Source organism: Capsicum annuum, chromosome 9, assembly GCF_002878395.1.
Source record: "Capsicum annuum cultivar UCD-10X-F1 chromosome 9, UCD10Xv1.1, whole genome shotgun sequence".
NCBI lineage: Eukaryota > Viridiplantae > Streptophyta > Magnoliopsida > Solanales > Solanaceae > Capsicum > Capsicum annuum.
In genome coordinates this window covers 43,700,449-43,718,058 of record NC_061119.1, presented here as the reverse complement: position 1 = coordinate 43,718,058, position 17,610 = coordinate 43,700,449, and the positions used below count along the sequence as shown (strand labels likewise).

The 17,610-nt window shown below is 31.2% G+C and overlaps 1 protein-coding gene and 1 non-coding gene across 2 annotated transcripts; one reads left to right on the top strand and one right to left on the bottom strand.

Moving 5' to 3' along the window:
- Window positions 1-207: 207 nt before the first annotated feature.
- TRNAN-GUU lies at window positions 208-279 on the bottom strand. The gene has a single exon. It is a non-coding gene; the product is annotated as a tRNA-Asn (tRNA).
- A 14,372-nt stretch (window positions 280-14,651) lies between these two features.
- LOC107861040 (probable glutathione S-transferase) lies at window positions 14,652-15,980 on the top strand. The gene is made up of 2 exons (XM_016706439.2): window positions 14,652-15,210; window positions 15,413-15,980. The coding sequence occupies exons 1-2, from the start codon at window positions 14,902-14,904 to the stop codon at window positions 15,779-15,781; spliced, it is 678 nt and encodes a 225-aa protein (XP_016561925.1). The 5' UTR covers window positions 14,652-14,901; the 3' UTR covers window positions 15,782-15,980.
- The last annotated feature ends 1,630 nt before the right edge of the window (window positions 15,981-17,610 follow it).

The window sequence follows — 17,610 nt, the reverse complement described above, 5'->3', positions numbered from 1 at the left end:
CTTAATTGGCAAGTTGTAAATAGCCCCACCCCAGGGCTATGGAACAAAGGATTATCTAGGACATAAACCGAGGTATTGATGGTGATTTTTTAATCTCGCAGAACAGAATGTGATACGATGAGATAGAATGTGATAACAGGTTACCTACTGTTAATGGGCAAAACAAGCCCCTTTATTCTGAATTCTTTAATTCAGAATCAATCAAAGCTCCCCAAGTAGGATTCGAACCTACGACTAATCGGTTAACAGCCGACCGCTCTACCACTGAGCTACTGAGGAACAACAGGATATTCGATCTCATAGAGTTCAATTCCTGTTCCCAACCCATGACCAATATGAGCTCAAAGCTTCCTTTGTAACTCCCGGAACTTCTTCGTAGTGGCTCCCTTACATGCCTCATTTCAGAGGGAACCTCAAAGTGGCTCTATTTCATTATATTCCATCCATATCCCAATTCCATTCATTTAATATCCCTTTGGTTTCATTGACATAACAGATATTGTTTCTAGTCTATCTCTTTCTATTTCTTTTCTATATATGGAAAGTGAAAAAATCATCATATAATAATCCAGAAATTGCAATAGAAAATAAATAAGGGAGGTTTGTGATTTTTCAATCTTTCTACTAGGTAATCTAGTATCCTTATGCATGAAGATAATCAATTCGGTCGTTGTAATGGGACTCTATTATGGATTTCTGACCACATTCTCCATAGGGCCCTCTTATCTCTTCCTTCTCCGATCTTTGGTTATGGAAGAAGGTATCAGCAATAACTGATTTTATTACAGGACATCTCATGATGTTCATATCGATCTATTATGAACCTCTACATCTAGCATTGGGTAGACCTCATACAATAATTGTCCTAACTCTACCATATCTTTTATTTCATTTCTTCTGGAACAACCACAAACACTTTTTTTATTATGGACCTACTACCAGAAATTCAATGCGTAATCTCAAATTGAGCCTTTATAATGCAATATCATTCTCTGGTCCAATTGACATTTTTGTTTCTGTATTTCTGATTTATCCACTAGGTCAGTCTGGTTGGTTCTTTGCACCTAGTTTTGGTATAGCAGCTATATTTTGATTTATTCTATTTTTTCAAGGATTTCATAATTAGACCTTTGGGAGTTGTCGGTGTATTGGGCGCTGCTTTGATATGTGTCATTCATGGTGCAGTTAGTCGGCTATTACCCCTTGATACAATGTTGAGGAAAGATAATCAATCAAGAAAATCATATTAGAATTTGAAAGTTAGTTACTTCTGTTCAAATTAGTTACACAGTTTCTTAGTTACTTATAACTTGTTGTATTAGCTTGTACTAGCTAATTACATTCATTTGACTGTAGTAATTGAGTATAAATACAGTTAAAAGTGATACAATTGAGATTCATCCAATAAAAATGAATAAGTTTTTTCCTTCTCTTTTACAATTTTCTTTTAACTAAATCTCAAATTCCTGAATTAGTTGACATCTTCCTCGAGTCTTTACTTTTGAATTAATTCAATTTTCATTGCATTAACATCTATAGGTATCAGAGTTACTCATTCTCAGCTTAATAATCATGTTGACCCACGATAAAAATAAAGATAAATCATCTAAAAAAGTAGACAATAAACTCAAATTCAAGAACAATTGCAGAAGCTTATGAATGGTATGATTAGTATTAATAATCAAAATATGCAATCATATAGGGAGTTGTTGGATATCAAACAAACACGGGAGAATATGAAACAGAAGAAAAAAGAAACAGAGCCATGTCAGGTTAAATCTTCTGTAGGAGGGTGATTGTTTGAGAGATCAATAGTTGTAATTTCAAGTTACTACTTGTAATTTCCTTACTCAATGTTCAAAGCTGGATTTTTCTAGATTTTTTGGTCAAAGATCTAAGAACATGGTTACCTATAGTGGTCCAATTCTTTTGTATAGATGAAATCTCATTTGATCAGAGGGTGGAAGTGATCACTATTCATTTGGATGGTAAGGCTATTGCTCGACATAGATCTTACCCCAAAGCTAAGAATTCTGCTTTTTATCCTTTTTGGTCGGCTAATGTGTTAAAAATTAATGAAAGATTTAGGGATGAATTTGAGGATCCCATGGAATCTATCAAGAACTTGCAACAAATTGGTAGTGTGAGAACTTTCATGTTTAATTTGACATGTTATTAAGTGGGGTTAATTTATCAAACGAAAATGCTATATAAATGGGGTTAATTTGTCAAAAAAAATGTTATTAGTTGTTTTTAAGGGAGTTATATCTAATTTTAATAAGTCCGACAGGCAGACACCTAGAACCCTAATACAAGCTTACAAGGTTGCTAAGTTCCAGAAGAAGTATTTGAAGCTCAAAGCATTGTCTTAGGAAATTAAATCTAATTGTAAGAATTGGAATAGTATTTTACCAAATACTCCAAGATTAAAATACTTTCAAAGACCATCTATGGTTATTACTTCTGTCAATAAACATTATAAACCTAGTAATAATAGGTTCAACAACTGTCATAATAGGAACTGTGGTAGAAAGTTATCAACTATTACTGAAAAGGATGAAAAAGGGAGCAAAAGGTTGTGCTTCTTGTATGAGGAGAAGTATGCACTTGGGCATGTGTATAAGGCAAAGAGGCAATTATTTTTCGCAGAGATGGCTGAAGATGAGAAAGTACGTGTTGAGGAAGAGTTAACAGGAACAAGAGGTAGCACAAGACACTGATGAGTGAGTGTATGACTATAATATTCTTCCCGGCATTTAATTAGTGATGCAGGATACCAAACCATTAAAGTTATTGTTACCATTAGAATCTTCCATTTCATGAGTTGATTGACACAAGTAGTACTCTTTAATTTCATTAATGAGTCAACAACAAGAAGTTAGGATGTAAAAGCCTTGTCCATAATGGAGCAATCTACTTGATAGTAAGAGGGTACAAATTGCTACCCTGTGTAAGAACTTACCATGGTTGTTATAAGGGACTATATTTTCTTTTGATTTCTTGCTATTACCTCTAAGAAGCACTGACATAGTCCTAGGTGTGCGGTGGTTAAATACATTTGGCAGGATTCCTTTTGACTTTAAAAATAGGACTATTGAGTTTGTGCATTAGGAAAAAAAGTATATTTTTAGAAAATCAAGTGATCAGATCAAAATAGCTAAAGCTTAGCATTTAACAAGAAGATTGATGAGCTAGTTCAGCTCCTTATACTTACTTTGATCATCAATACAACTATATCCTAACAATGTAACAGTATTCAGACTACCCAAGGTATTGCGATTCCTACTGTCTTAATAACTTCAATGGAGCAGTACGAATGTATATTTGAGGTTGCTACTACTACACTAACTCCACATAGGAATTTTTTAATTATAAAATATCATTTATAGACTCAGCTACACTTATGACTAAAAGGCCTTACCATTACCCTAGAGTAAAGAAGGACATCATTTGTGTGTAATAGGTGCATGTTAATATATAATCAATGTATAATATATACATACACATACATATTATATATTAATTAGCATGTCTTTTTCTATAATCAAAAAAGAAAAAAGAGTTACATCTACATGTATCTTTGCTATAAGATACATGTATCTGGATAAATATATCTTCTTTTTATTCGAATATCAATTCAACCTCCATATGAATTGATACGTATTGATACAATACAATATATTTAAGTATTCCAAGTATTGATACATATATACTATGTATATCAGATAGATATTGATACAATACAATACGTATATAAAAGATCTAATGCATATTGATACAATACAATAAAATCTCTCACTCTCTCTCTCTATATATATATAAACAATACAACTGTGATAGATGCATTTTTATACAAAATGATACAATTTCGATATACATTTTATACAGATACATATTCAATACAATAATTATACAGTTTCTAATTTCTATACACATCCAAAACATACATATTTTTTATAATACACTTCTAAAAAGTCTTATTTTAGCCATGTGATTTAGTGAGGGCAACCATCACTACAAGGTGTCTTGCTAATTTGAGCGTTGCTAATTATTAGTGAGGGAGACCCTCGCAAAGTAGTGAAGGACTCCGACACTCCGCCATCGCTATTTTGATCTCATAACTTGTCAAAAAAATAAAATGTAGTGAGGGACGTCCCTTGCTATATTAATAATATATAATACTATTAATTTATTATTTAGCGAGGATGCCCCTTGCTATATTAAAAATATATATAATTATTATTTAGTTATGGACGTCCCTTACTATGCAAAAAATAATAAAAATTATAAATTTAAATATACTGACTCGCTAAGTAAAATAAAAAATAATTTACTTTTTTAATATTTTGAGGATTATCGCTCCCTAAACCCCTTGTTAATATGGTATTACTTTTAGCATTTTACTACACCAAAATTAAATATTTCAATGGAAAATCAACGTATAACCAATGACAACCAACAAAACAATAAGAAAATGCTTCCGAAACAATTCAAACATTAAATTAAGTAGCCAAACTTCATACATATTCATCCAACTTAAACCATATGCAAACAAGTATAAAAAAATCTGCAAACAAGTAGCAAAACAAATTCTTTCAAACACTCTAGACTAACAAAATCCAAAACGAAAATAACAACACTACCTAATACTCCATTTCATCCTCTCCATCATCCTCATCCTCTCACCATCACCATCAGTGCTAGGGGTGGAGAACGAAGAAGCTTGATTAACGTATTTACTTGGGCCTTGAGTTCTTGGACATCTGACTCAAGTGTCGTCCTACGCCGCTCCTCCTCCATCATTCTTTTTCGTTCCTCTTCGTACTTCCTAGCAAGCTCCAGAACTTACTGTCGCATCTCCTCAAGCTATTGATCTGGCATGGTGGCGGACCCCCCTATACATTGCAATCCACATTGAAGGTGATGAAAGTTCTTCTCAAAGCAAAGGTCGTACACCCTTCCCTTATACACGCCACCAACTACATTCAGCCAGCAGGAGAGAGTTTCTTCCTTTGATAGCACGATTGGATTGCCTCGATCATCTATCGGTTGGTTTTTTTGAGCTCTTCAATTGCTTGAACATATCGATTCTACATTAAAAGTAAAATTATTAGTATTTAATAAATGATATGAAATAAATTATAAGATTTAAACTACTTTGAGTTTGAAAGTACAACAAAAATAGAGTATCCAAATTTCATGATTTTTGGCTATGGTGTCTTTCTTGTTTCTTTTTACGGTAGTTCATGGTTGGGGACTTGATGGCCATTAATCTGTTTGCAAGATTTCTCAGGCAAGATTGAACCTAAAAGTAAAAGGAAAAAGATCATCTACCTCACAAGTTGCAATTGCAATGAGTGCACCTATAAATAGCAAAACTCTTAGTTGGCTATGTAGCCACATCTAGTAAAAATTCCAAGAAAGAAAGAATAACATGGAGTGAACCTCCTAGCCGCCTTAAATTGCTCTCTTTTCCTAAACATCTTATTGTGGAATACGCCTCAAGGTGGAGTCTATTTGGCTGCTACACTTAACCACGTATTCTAATGACAACATATTGTAATCTCAGAAAACATCAACAACATTGTCTCTTGTAATAAATTAGGAACTGGAGGAAAATACTATTAAGTAATTATAGAGAAAATTAAATTTGCTGTATGTCTAGAAGCAGAGACCTATTTGTATCACCATCGAATGTATCGGGGGGTGATCTTATTAGTAATTGTATCATCATCTAAGGTATATAAGGTAAGCTGTAACAACAATCAACCTTTGGGTGAACAGACAAGACTACATGCAGCTGACTTGATCTGAAGTTCACTCATGCTACCAAGACACATGTTTATTGTATGGTTATCTAATCAAGAGATTATTAACCAAGGAGAGGATAGTCAGGTTGCACATCCCTGTAGATGATGACAAATGTTGATTATGTGGAGATAATGTGTCGGAAACACAAGTACATCTATTCTCAAAGTGTAGCTGGACAGAAAGAGTGAAGATAGAACTTGAGACTTGGTCGGGCATACTTGGAAAGCAAGAAATAGGAAGTTGTTTAGAGGAATACTTATCAATATAGAGGTTACAATCACACAAATAAAGAGAGATGGTAGAAAGAATGGAGCATTGGAAATCATTTGGAAAGCTAGTATGTGTAAATACCTCGTTCAGAATTTTTTAATAGTTGTGTATCTTGGTTTGAGGCTTTAGAGGAGAGGGTACTCTTCCTGGAAGGTGGCATATCTTCTAAAGTGCTCTATAGGTGTAAATTATGGTTGTTAATGGTAATTATTACCCCAAAAAACAAATATTGCTCATTCATCATTAAGTGCATTTTTGAGAAAGAAAAGACACGCAAATACACCACCGAACTTTGAGAAAGGCTCATCTATGTCGTTGGTTAATAGTTGGGCACATGTACGCTAGTGCCCTTATAAAAAGGGTTCACTTTGTGTTTTATGTTTGTTGTTTATCAGTGTGCGATAATTCCACATAACAACTTCTAGTTTCATGTATATTCCTCAAGAATCTGTTGTGATAGACAACCCCTGTAGATGTACTACTAAATCAACAACTTTGGCATTGAGTTCAGAGTCCAAAAGAATATTGCCGGCTTTGTCACCTCTCAATTATCTTATAAGGACAATAGCATCCCACGGCCAGAACCAGAAAATAGAAAAACAGAATCCTAACATCAACTCAACCAGAATAGAAAAGGAAGAAAAACAAACAAAAACTTGTTTAAACAAGTAACGCTCAGCAATAATCCTAAAAATGCTTTAAGAACAGAATCAACGACGTCACTGTACCAAATTAATGTGGAATCAACTAAACTATTCCATCAAATTCACACCAATACTCCATCAAATCAATCTCAAACTTTACAAGACATAACCTCACTGAAAGCACCATTCAAAACACAAAATCACAATAAACTGTTAAACATAAAGAGCTACAAATTGGGTAAAACATTAAGATATAATTCAATTAGCAAAACTGAAGCAGCACATAGTAATATGAAAAATGTTGAAGATATCATTCCAAAGTCTACATATCATAAATTCATTGAAGACTCCTCGTTGTGCATGAGAGAAAACTTAACCATTTTTAAGTCACTAATTCACATTCTCAAGTCATTGGTTCACTATTTCAAGTGATCACGCTTAACCATTTTTAACACAAGTTCACATTTTCAAGTAACAAATTCACATTTCAAAACACTATACTTAACCATTTACAAGTAACTAATTCACATTTCAACTCACTATACTTAACTATTTTCAACTCACGAATACACATTTCAAGTGATTACACTTAACCATTTTCAAGTCACAAATTCACATTTCAAGTGACTACACTTAACCATTTTCAAAACACAAGTTCACATTTTCAAGTTACTACACTTTACCATTTCCTAGTAACCAATTCACATTTCAAGTCACAATACTTAACCACTTTCAAGTAAGTAATTCACATTTCAAGTCACTGCACTTAATCATTTTCAACTCACTAGTACACATTTCAAGTAACTAATTCACATTTCAAGCCGCTACACTTAATCATTTTCAACTCACTAGTACACATTTCAAGTAACTTATTCACATTTTTAAGTCACTACACTTAATCATTTTCAACACACTAATACACATCTAAAGTAACTACACTTAATCATTTTTTAGTCACTAATTCACATTTTAAGTAAGTATGGTTAACTATTTTCAAGTCACTAATTTAAATTTCAAGTCACTATCCTTAGTCATTCTCAAGTAACTAATTCACATTTCAAGTAACTAGACTTAATCATTTTCTAGTCATTATTTCACATTTCAAGTAGCTACACTTACCCATTTTCAAATCACTAATTTACATTTCAAGTCACTATCCTTTGACATTCTCAAGTAACTAATTCACATTTCAAGTAACTAGACTTAATCATTTTCTGGTCACTATTTCACATTTCAAGTAACTACGCTCATCCATTTTCAAGTCACTATCCTTTGCCATTCTCAAGTAACTAATTCACATTTCAAGTCACTAAACTACTTTCAATTAAGTAATTCACATTTCAAGTCACTATACTTAATCATTTTCAACTCACTATTACATATTTCAAGTGACTAATTCACATTTTAAGTTGCTACACTTAATATTTTCAATTCGTACGAATTTCAACTAACTAATTCACATTTCAAGTCACTACACTTAATCACTTTCAAACTCACTAGTACACATTTCAAGTAATTAATTCACTTTTTTATGTCACCACACTTAACCATTTTTAACTCACTAATACACATCCCAAGTAACTAGACTTAATCATTTTCTAGTCACTAATTCACATTTCAAGTAACTATACTCAACCATTTTCAAGTCACTAATTCACATTTCAAGTCACTAACCTTAGCCATTCTCAAGTAACTAATTCACATTTCAAGTAACTAGACTTAATCAATTTCTAGTCACTAATTCACATTTCAAGTAACTAAGCTTAACAGTTTTCAAGTCACTAATTCGCATTTCAAGTCACTATCCTTAGCCATTCCTTCCTAGCCTAATTTGCATTCTCCATACCTTCCTACCATGGAAATAGACTGAGTCTAATAAAATTGCCTACTAAACCAGCTCCAAAAGTGTCAATATCCGTTACATTTTTATGGAGAAAGACAATGTGAAAATGATCCACATTATCACTGCATAATTCATACAGGACACGTTTTATTGTGTGACTGCCTGTACCCACAACTTGATGTCTACGTTGGACAGCTTGGTTCAAAGAGAATGAACTTGGCCTTAAAATTGGAAGGTGCTTGAGAATTAAAGATCATGTGGGACACCTATTCCAAGTAGTGGAAAAGTTAACTAACTTCAACCTTGAAACAAAAACTGGAAAATTGTTTGATAATGTTATTTCCTATTTGATATCCAATGATGTGCTCAAAGACTTGAGATCTAATTGAATCCAATCGTACTTCTAATTGCTAAATAGAATTCACCACCCAAGACCCAAAAAAATCCAAGCCAAAGAAGGAACTGAATACATGATCAGCAGCAAGACAAGCATAAACAAGTTTGATTGAATATGGTAAATCCAGTACCTAAAGTTCTAGTAATCCGTTACAATCAAGTATGGCTAGATAACCCCCAAAGTTTCTTGAAAAGACACCTATCAGCAGCTCAATGCACAAAATTTCCAAGGGCACTATCCCAATAACAAAGCAAAGTAAAAGACAGTGACAAAAAAGATGATTTTGCTTCTCCCCTCCAAGAAATATGATCCAATTAGCAACAACACTGCCAAGCAAATTACCAGCATATCAGAATATCTTCGCCCTCGAGAAGTTCAGTTCAAGTAACTAACTCACATTTCAAGTCACTATACTTAATTTATCATGGTGCAGAATTCTTCTAACTTACAAGCCTCGTGCTCATCAAGAGATCAAATATAGTAACCAAAAGAGCAAAAGAAAATTAGAAAAGGGAGGTTCCGGATTGATATTACAAAACAGCTAATAAAAAGAAAATACCACAAGTGTTAGCATGAGCAATAAGCACCTTTCTCCACTTAAACACCAGACTTAGTCTTACTCCATTGAACTAAGCACCAGGAGCATTGGTTTTCTTTCTTCAACTTTACATAAAACTAAGGTGTATGTCCAAGAAAAGGAATAACACCAGGAATTAATAGAAAATATGTTCATATACGTTATTTTATGCATAAATTTGACATCAAAATCTCAATTCATCAAGCATAGGGCACATTTCAACTCACAATTTACAAAATTAGCGAAAAAAATAATAACAAAAAATGCATTTAGCTGATATAAAGTTTCATAAAATCGTACCTTCTTCCGGATTAGTAGACCCAGATTAGTGTGAGATAGAGAGGTGGTTGGTCGCTGTTGGCTGCTGCTGCGTTGCTGTTGAGAGGCGACGCCTTTGGCTGTTGCTCGTTGACTGGTCCACCGACGGCGTTTGCTCTGAACGGAATATGAGAACGACAACTGATGGTACAAAATCAAAGGAACGATTTGGTCCAATTTGAGAGAGAGCTGTGACAGAGAAACCCTAGAATTTGATTTAATTTGTTTATTTGCTGTGTATATTTAACTTGGTCCAATTTGTTAGTTGAGAAAAATAAAATAAAATTAAAATTAAAAAAAATAGTAGATTTAAGGGATAATCTATATTTTTACTTATTCTATTTATATAAATATAAATAAATAAATATTTGGAGTGCAATTTCATGAAACATGAGGCTGGTGTGGTACTGAAGCTAGTTTCTCAGGCCATTCGAAATAGTGATAGTTTCAAGAAAAGAAAAAATCAAGTCGGGTATTAGAAAAGATTTAGAAAAATCGACCACAAGTGGTCGATATATCTTTTAAAAAAATTAATTATTCAAAAATCAATCACTTGTGATCGATTTTTATTTTAAAAATTAAAATTTAGAAAATTGTATAATATTTATAGTAACATCCAAATAATTTAATATAATGTATATATAAGTCAGATAATTAGTTATTTTACTATCCAATTAAAACGAATAGTATATTTCCTCAATCGTATAATAATATCAATGCATTTCATAAATCAGGTTGAATTTATGGTTAATTAGCTTTTAAATATGGTATTATATACCGCATAACACAACATATTAAACAGATTAATTATCAGTTAATTAGCTTACATTATTATAACTTCAACAGTATATCCTTTTCTACATCAAACGAGTGGTATATTTTCTAAATAATATGATATCAACATATTATTCAAAATACTTGGATATACAGATTCAGTTAGCTAGCTTTTGATTACTACGTTCATTACTACACGAGATATACGTATATATACATATATTCGATTGACTATCAGCTTCAAAATACGTACCATATACATCACATACTTGAGTATACTATCCCCAATACAACATATTTCACATATACTCAAATGAATTATTGTTTAGTTTATCTTATGTTATTATACCTTCAACAATATATTATTACCACAATCAATCGATCGATTGATCGTATGATATCAACAAATTTATTATATAACTGGATACATTTAGTTAGCTTTTGACTATGTACTACGTACATCACTACATGATATATACATGCATATATATAAATGTAAGCTTTTGACTACGTACTACATACATCACTACATAATATATACATATACACACACAGACACACACACACACTTTATCGACTATCAGATTCTAAATACGTACTATATACATCAAATACACACGTATATTGCCCCGTAATGCAAGGTATTTCATATGTACTCAGATGAATTATCAGTTAGTTTATCTTACGTTACTATAACTTCAACAGAATATTATTACCTCGATCTATCAATCGATTTTATGATATCAACATATTAAATATATAATTAGATACATTTAGTTATCTTTTGACTGCGTACTACGTACATCACTACATGAGATACCCCCCCCCCCCCCCCCGCCGCAATATATAATATCAAATTTGAATACATATATTATACATCACACGCGCAAGTATATTACCTACCTCATAATAAAACGGATTTATTACTCTTTGAAGAATTATCGATTATGTACCTTACATTATTATAACTTCAATTGTATGATCAATGTATTCAATATACTTGTATATATTTAGTTAGCTTTTGACTATTACGTAAATACGACACGAGATAGACAGGTGTGTGTGTGTATATATATACACTCAATGAAAAATATATTTATTTTGAAACATAAGTAAAAAAATAAAGATTATGTTTAACATTATTTATTTATTTTATTTAATATATTTCTTAGTTTATTTTTTAGTATAGTTTTTTTTATAAATTATAAATATTAATTTATTTTTATTTTTATTGTATATATTATAAAAATATATTTGATTTTACATATAATAATTGATTTTTTTTTCTTTCTAAATTTATTTCTTAATGAAAACCGATCACTTGTGGTTGTTTTTTGTGAATATTTTCTTTTTCCCTTTTTTAAAATCAAAAAACAACCACAAGTGATTGTTTTTTTGCATAATATTTTTAACTTATATTTTTAATGAAAATCGAGTACATGTGGTCGCTTTTTTAAAAATATATTTTTTATTTATTTTTTAATGAAAATCGATCACTTGTATTAAAATATTTTCTTTTTTAATCTTTAGCTTTTTGCATCATATTTTTAATTTATATTTTTAATGAAAATCGACCATTTGTGGTTGCTTTTTTTAAAATATTTTTTTATTTTTTTTTAGTCTTTGCATGATATTTTTATTTTTTGTAATAAAAATTGACCACTTGTGATTGTTTTTTCAAAAAAAATTTCCTTTTTATTTTTTTTAATGAAAACTTCCACTTGTGACCGCTTTTTGTAAACATTTTATTTTTAACTTTTTTTAATCAAAAAGCGACCACAAGTGATTGCTTTCTCCATAATATTTTTAATCGCTTTTTCAAAAATATTTTCTTTTTAAGTTTTTTTTAATTGAAAACCGACCACAAGTGTGTGCTTTTTGTAAATATTTTATTTTTATTTTTTAAAATTAAAAAGCGACCACAAGTGGTCGAGTTTTGTATAATATTTTAAATTTATTTTAAACAAAAAAACAAGATTTTTCAAAATATTTTTAAAATTTTTTTTTCTTCAAAAACCAACCACAAGTGGTCGCCTTTTGTTTTAAAAAACACAACAATTAATGTAAAAATTTAAGATGTGTTTTGAAATGATCATTTCATAATTTTAAATATGAAAATGACCACAGGTAGTCGGTTTTTTAATTAATTTTTTTTTAGAAAAAACTAGAAAAAAAAAAAAGACTACAAGTGGTCGCTTTTCTGCAACCACCAAAACTATATTTTTAGTAGTATTAATATAATTGTCAAAATATATTTTAATATATCATTCGCTAATATTTCTAAATAATTTAACTAATATACTTACAGTTAATATATTTGTCAATGTGTAAGTTATCCAATCAATAATATTTCAAAATATATTACTAATACACTTAACTTAGTTTAACTATCGTACAAGTTAATAAGTTAATTTTTTTAATAAAGATATTTAAGATGCACTTATATTTTATTGTAATTATTGACATATAAATTAATCAATCAATAACATTTCGTAGTTCATAGCTACTTAGTGTAATTATCAAGTTATAAGACAACCAATCAATAACATTACATAACTAATCAGTTAATAATACTATTACTTTTAACCAAAATAATAATAATAATAATAATATTACTTATATTAATAATACACCTCTATTTTTATTATCAAATTATAAATTAACAAATCATCGTTTTTTATGAAGAATGCCACTAAAATATTTCTACTTATTTTAACTATTACTTTCTAAGATACTCATTCAATTATAATATTTTTAAAGAGAGAGCGCACAGGCGCGCGCACACGCTAATGTAATGTAAAAGTATGAAAAGAAAAACAAAAGGTTTTAAAGTAATTATTGAGGGATCAAACAATTGAATGTTACGGCTATTGTTCTTCTGTAAATACATAATGTAGTTATTTATTACATACTTAATTTTATATATTTAATTTAGTGAGAGACTTCCCTCGCTACATTGGAAAAAAAAATAGAAAATAATAAAATGTATCGTATCGAGAGACTCCTTGAATAACTTATATTTCATTTTTATTTATTTTTTGTCAATAAATCATTGGGTACCAGCCAAAAAAAAATTATTATTATTATATATATATATTTTTTGAAATTTTAATTTATTTGTTATTATTTAGTGAGAGAGAGTTCCTTGCTATAGTCAATTTAATATTACTTTTTTATCATTATCATAATTTAGTGAGGGATATCCCTCTTTACCTTCTAAAAAAAAATAAAAATTAAAATATTTGACTTGCGTAAGGAACAACATCGCAAAGTCCCTGGCAATAGCAAAATATATTTTGTCCCTCACTAACCTTGATAGGTAATAGCCAAGTTTTTAGAAGTGATAATGATAAATTTTTTATACAATTGTATTTGCTTGTAAAAAAACATATCTTTTGTTTTTTAAAAAAAAAAAGAAAAACAAGTTGCCAAAAAAAAAGAGGCATGATAAGTAGTTAACCAAAAACAAAAAGGCTGAAATGGCCCGAAAAGTAAATGGCTATCCGCATGAAATTACTTGGTCAAATGGCCATTGGGTGTCCCCACACAAGTTTTTTCAATCGTTCAAAATCACTTCAAAACAGTCTCAAATTTTAAATATGAGCTTCTTTCGATGTTTGATATTTTATGGTATATAATTTTTTTGAAAAGATTCACGTTTGTGGTACGTTGATTTTTTTTTTTTTAAAAGAATGAAAAACAATGAAGAAGAAAGGAGTAGGAAGAAGAAGCAATGAGGAAGAAAGGGTCAGGAGGAGGAAAAAAAGGATTTTAGTTCCGCGTTTGGCATGATGTATAAGTGATTATTTTTTGTCATGTTTGGTCAGAGGTATTAGATAGTATCGAAATTATTTATGCCATTTATATTATAGTGATAAGATAAATTATCTCATATATATATATATATATATATATATATATAGTGAATTAACTAATTCGGAGATAACTAATTCTTTTCTAACCAAACCACCCCTTAGTAGTTAATTAAGCCACCTCTATCTGTTAGCTAAGTGCTTACGAACGTCTTTCAATATGCTTTTTTTTTTTTCAACTGGTGGGGGGTCGGGGGTCGGGGGCACGGGTAATAAAATAGAGTATATGAAGAATTAAAAAGAAATAAGGGAAATCTAGGAACCTTCAACCACTCCCTCATTTATTTTCTTTGATATTTCCTTCTATAAAAGAGGAACATAATTCAAGAGAAAACCACCACTGAAATTTCAGTTAACATTGTAGATTAGCAAACAATTATAACCAAAGTTGAGATATGGCGCAAGTGAAGTTGCTCGGATTTTGGTATAGCCCATTTACTCACAGAGTTGAGTGGGCTCTAAAAATGAAGGGAGTAGAATATGAATATATAGAAGAAGATCGACACAACAAGAGCTCTCTACTTCTTGAATCCAATCCAATTCACAAGAAAACTCCAGTTCTAATTCACAATGGGAAGCCCATTTGTGAGTCTATGTTCATTGTTGAATACATCGATGAGACATTTAAAGGCCCTTCCATCTTGCCTAAAGATCCTTACGACCGAGCTTTAGCGCACTTTTGGGCTAAGTTCCTTGAGGATAAGGTAAATTCGTCTTCATTCTATATATTCTTATCTGCATAATTTAGTCATGCTAGTACATTTACTTTATATCTTATTATATAGAAATACAGAGAGTTTGAAATACTTCTCACAATTTTGTATATATGTATGCATAGTCTATTCCGATTTGGTTGATATTGAGACATAGTATATTATTGTTAAGATTTGCGTGTGTAATTTGTAGTCGACAGTGGCAATAGATATTTTGTTACACTTAGGAGAGGAGCAAGAGAAAGCTAAAGAAGAAGTTTATGAGATGCTGAAAGTTCTTGACAATGAGCTCAAGGATAAGAATTTCTTTGTTGCTGAAAATTTTGGGTTTGCTGACATTGCTGCAAATTTGATGGGATTTTGGCTAGGAATTTTCCTAGAAGTCTCTGGGGTTACTGACTTAGTGACAAGTGAAAAAATTCCGAACTTTTGTGCTTGGAGAGATGAGTATGTTAATTGCAGCCAAGTTAAGGACTATCTACCGCCAAGAAAAGATGAATTGCTTGTTTATTTCCAATTAGCTCGAGCTCGTATTGAGGCTGCAGCTTCTGCTAAAAAATGAACACATCCTCGTTATCAATCTTACGAAGTTTCAAATTATGTGTTAGAATAAGATTGCAGACTGATCTAGGTCGAATTGATGAATTCTGTAGATTCTATTATGTATACGTATACAAAAGAAAAGAATTAAAATGTACCCCCCTTGTACTCCTGGTGTGAATTTTTATTCTATTATTAATAGAAGTTGCTACTACCAACTATCTTAAAGTGTGGTCTTGATGTTGCTTGGAAGAATCGAAATGTAGTTCGTAAATGGGCTGTAGTGCTAGGCAGATGAGCAGTCCTTAGAATAGAAATGTGGACGATTGAAGGTCATTGTATTTTAGTCTTTCAAAACCTTTTGAAGGCATGTATGCGTCCACCACGATATTAGGGATCCGGTCCCATATTAGTTTCTTCAGCTACTAATAGAAAAGTTCTGCATGAATTTACCGCAGTAGTAAGAATCTGGCCCCACACCAGGTTCTACAACTACGAATAAAAGCTGTAGAACAAAAGCAAAAATCTAAAAATAAAGAAGACAAGGTGTTTTACGTAAAAAGCCTCTTTCTCAAGGGAGTAAAATCACGACCTACCTCAGTAGAATTTCTCAATTACTTCACTAAAACAAGAGTGACTTTCAGATTACAATCTTTTGCAACCTAAGATTTAAATTCTTAATCTCTTACCTTTACAATAGCTCTATTGTAAGCACTCTCTACAATAACTCTATTTAAAAGACTACCAACGCTAACTCTAGCCCCCAACACTAAAATGGCTAACTCTAGCCCACAATTCAAATCTACAAACAAGAGAGGAAATAAAATACCTAAATAAGCTTCTGAAAAGAGGTGTAGGAGGAGCCTTGAATAGAGGCAGAGGCGGATCTAGGATTTTGAGGTTGCGGGTGCCATGTCACTTTTAACGTTAAAGCTACTATTCAAAAAGGATAATTTTTATGGGCGTCCCACTGGAATTTGATTTGTTAGTAAGAGATTTTTGAAGAAAAATTTCATTGAAACAATATCGAAGAATTAATTTTTACGAATTCAGCTAGAAATCAATTAATTTTTTGCTTTACGTTTTGCTACTTACACTGCCCCAAATAAGACAAATATTTTGTCGACTTTATAGACTTTGGGTTTCAATTTGATTATTTGCCTTTTCAATTTGTATAGACAAATAGATCAAATAATAAAAATATGATAATTATTATAAATACTATCGAAAACAATCTTTCTACTTCTCCGGAGGCAGTGTATGGATTGCCTACATTTTACCCTTCTCAGACCCCACTATATGGGAATACACTGGGTTTGTTGTCGTTGTTATTGTTATTATTATAAATTGTGTAAACAAGAGTTAAATTCAACTTATCAGTCAGCGTGAAAGTACAAAATAGTTGTCAACATTCAATGGATATTTCCAACTCTATTGTTAAGAAATTATAACATCAATCCAAGCATCATTATTATGATTTACGAGGAGACGTTAACTATAAATTTGAAGGAAGAAAGAATCTTCAATTATGTTTTATACTTAAGTTAAAAATTCTTAAACAAAGATTACTCAAAAAAAAGGAGTCAAACAAAGATTAAGTCAAGAGGAAAAAAACTTATAGAAAATAGAATAACGAACAAAAAGTAACAAAATACTGCTGGCGCCTGGACTTGAACTCTGGTATACTATGTGAAATTTCAACGCATTTGCCACTAGCACTGCTTCCTCAACTGCTGTATCGGGTGACACTTAAATAATTAATGTATATATATATATATATATATATAGCCATGCCACTCGTGAATCCCTGTAGATCCGCCCCTGAATAGAGGTGGTCTTGTTTGAGAGGAA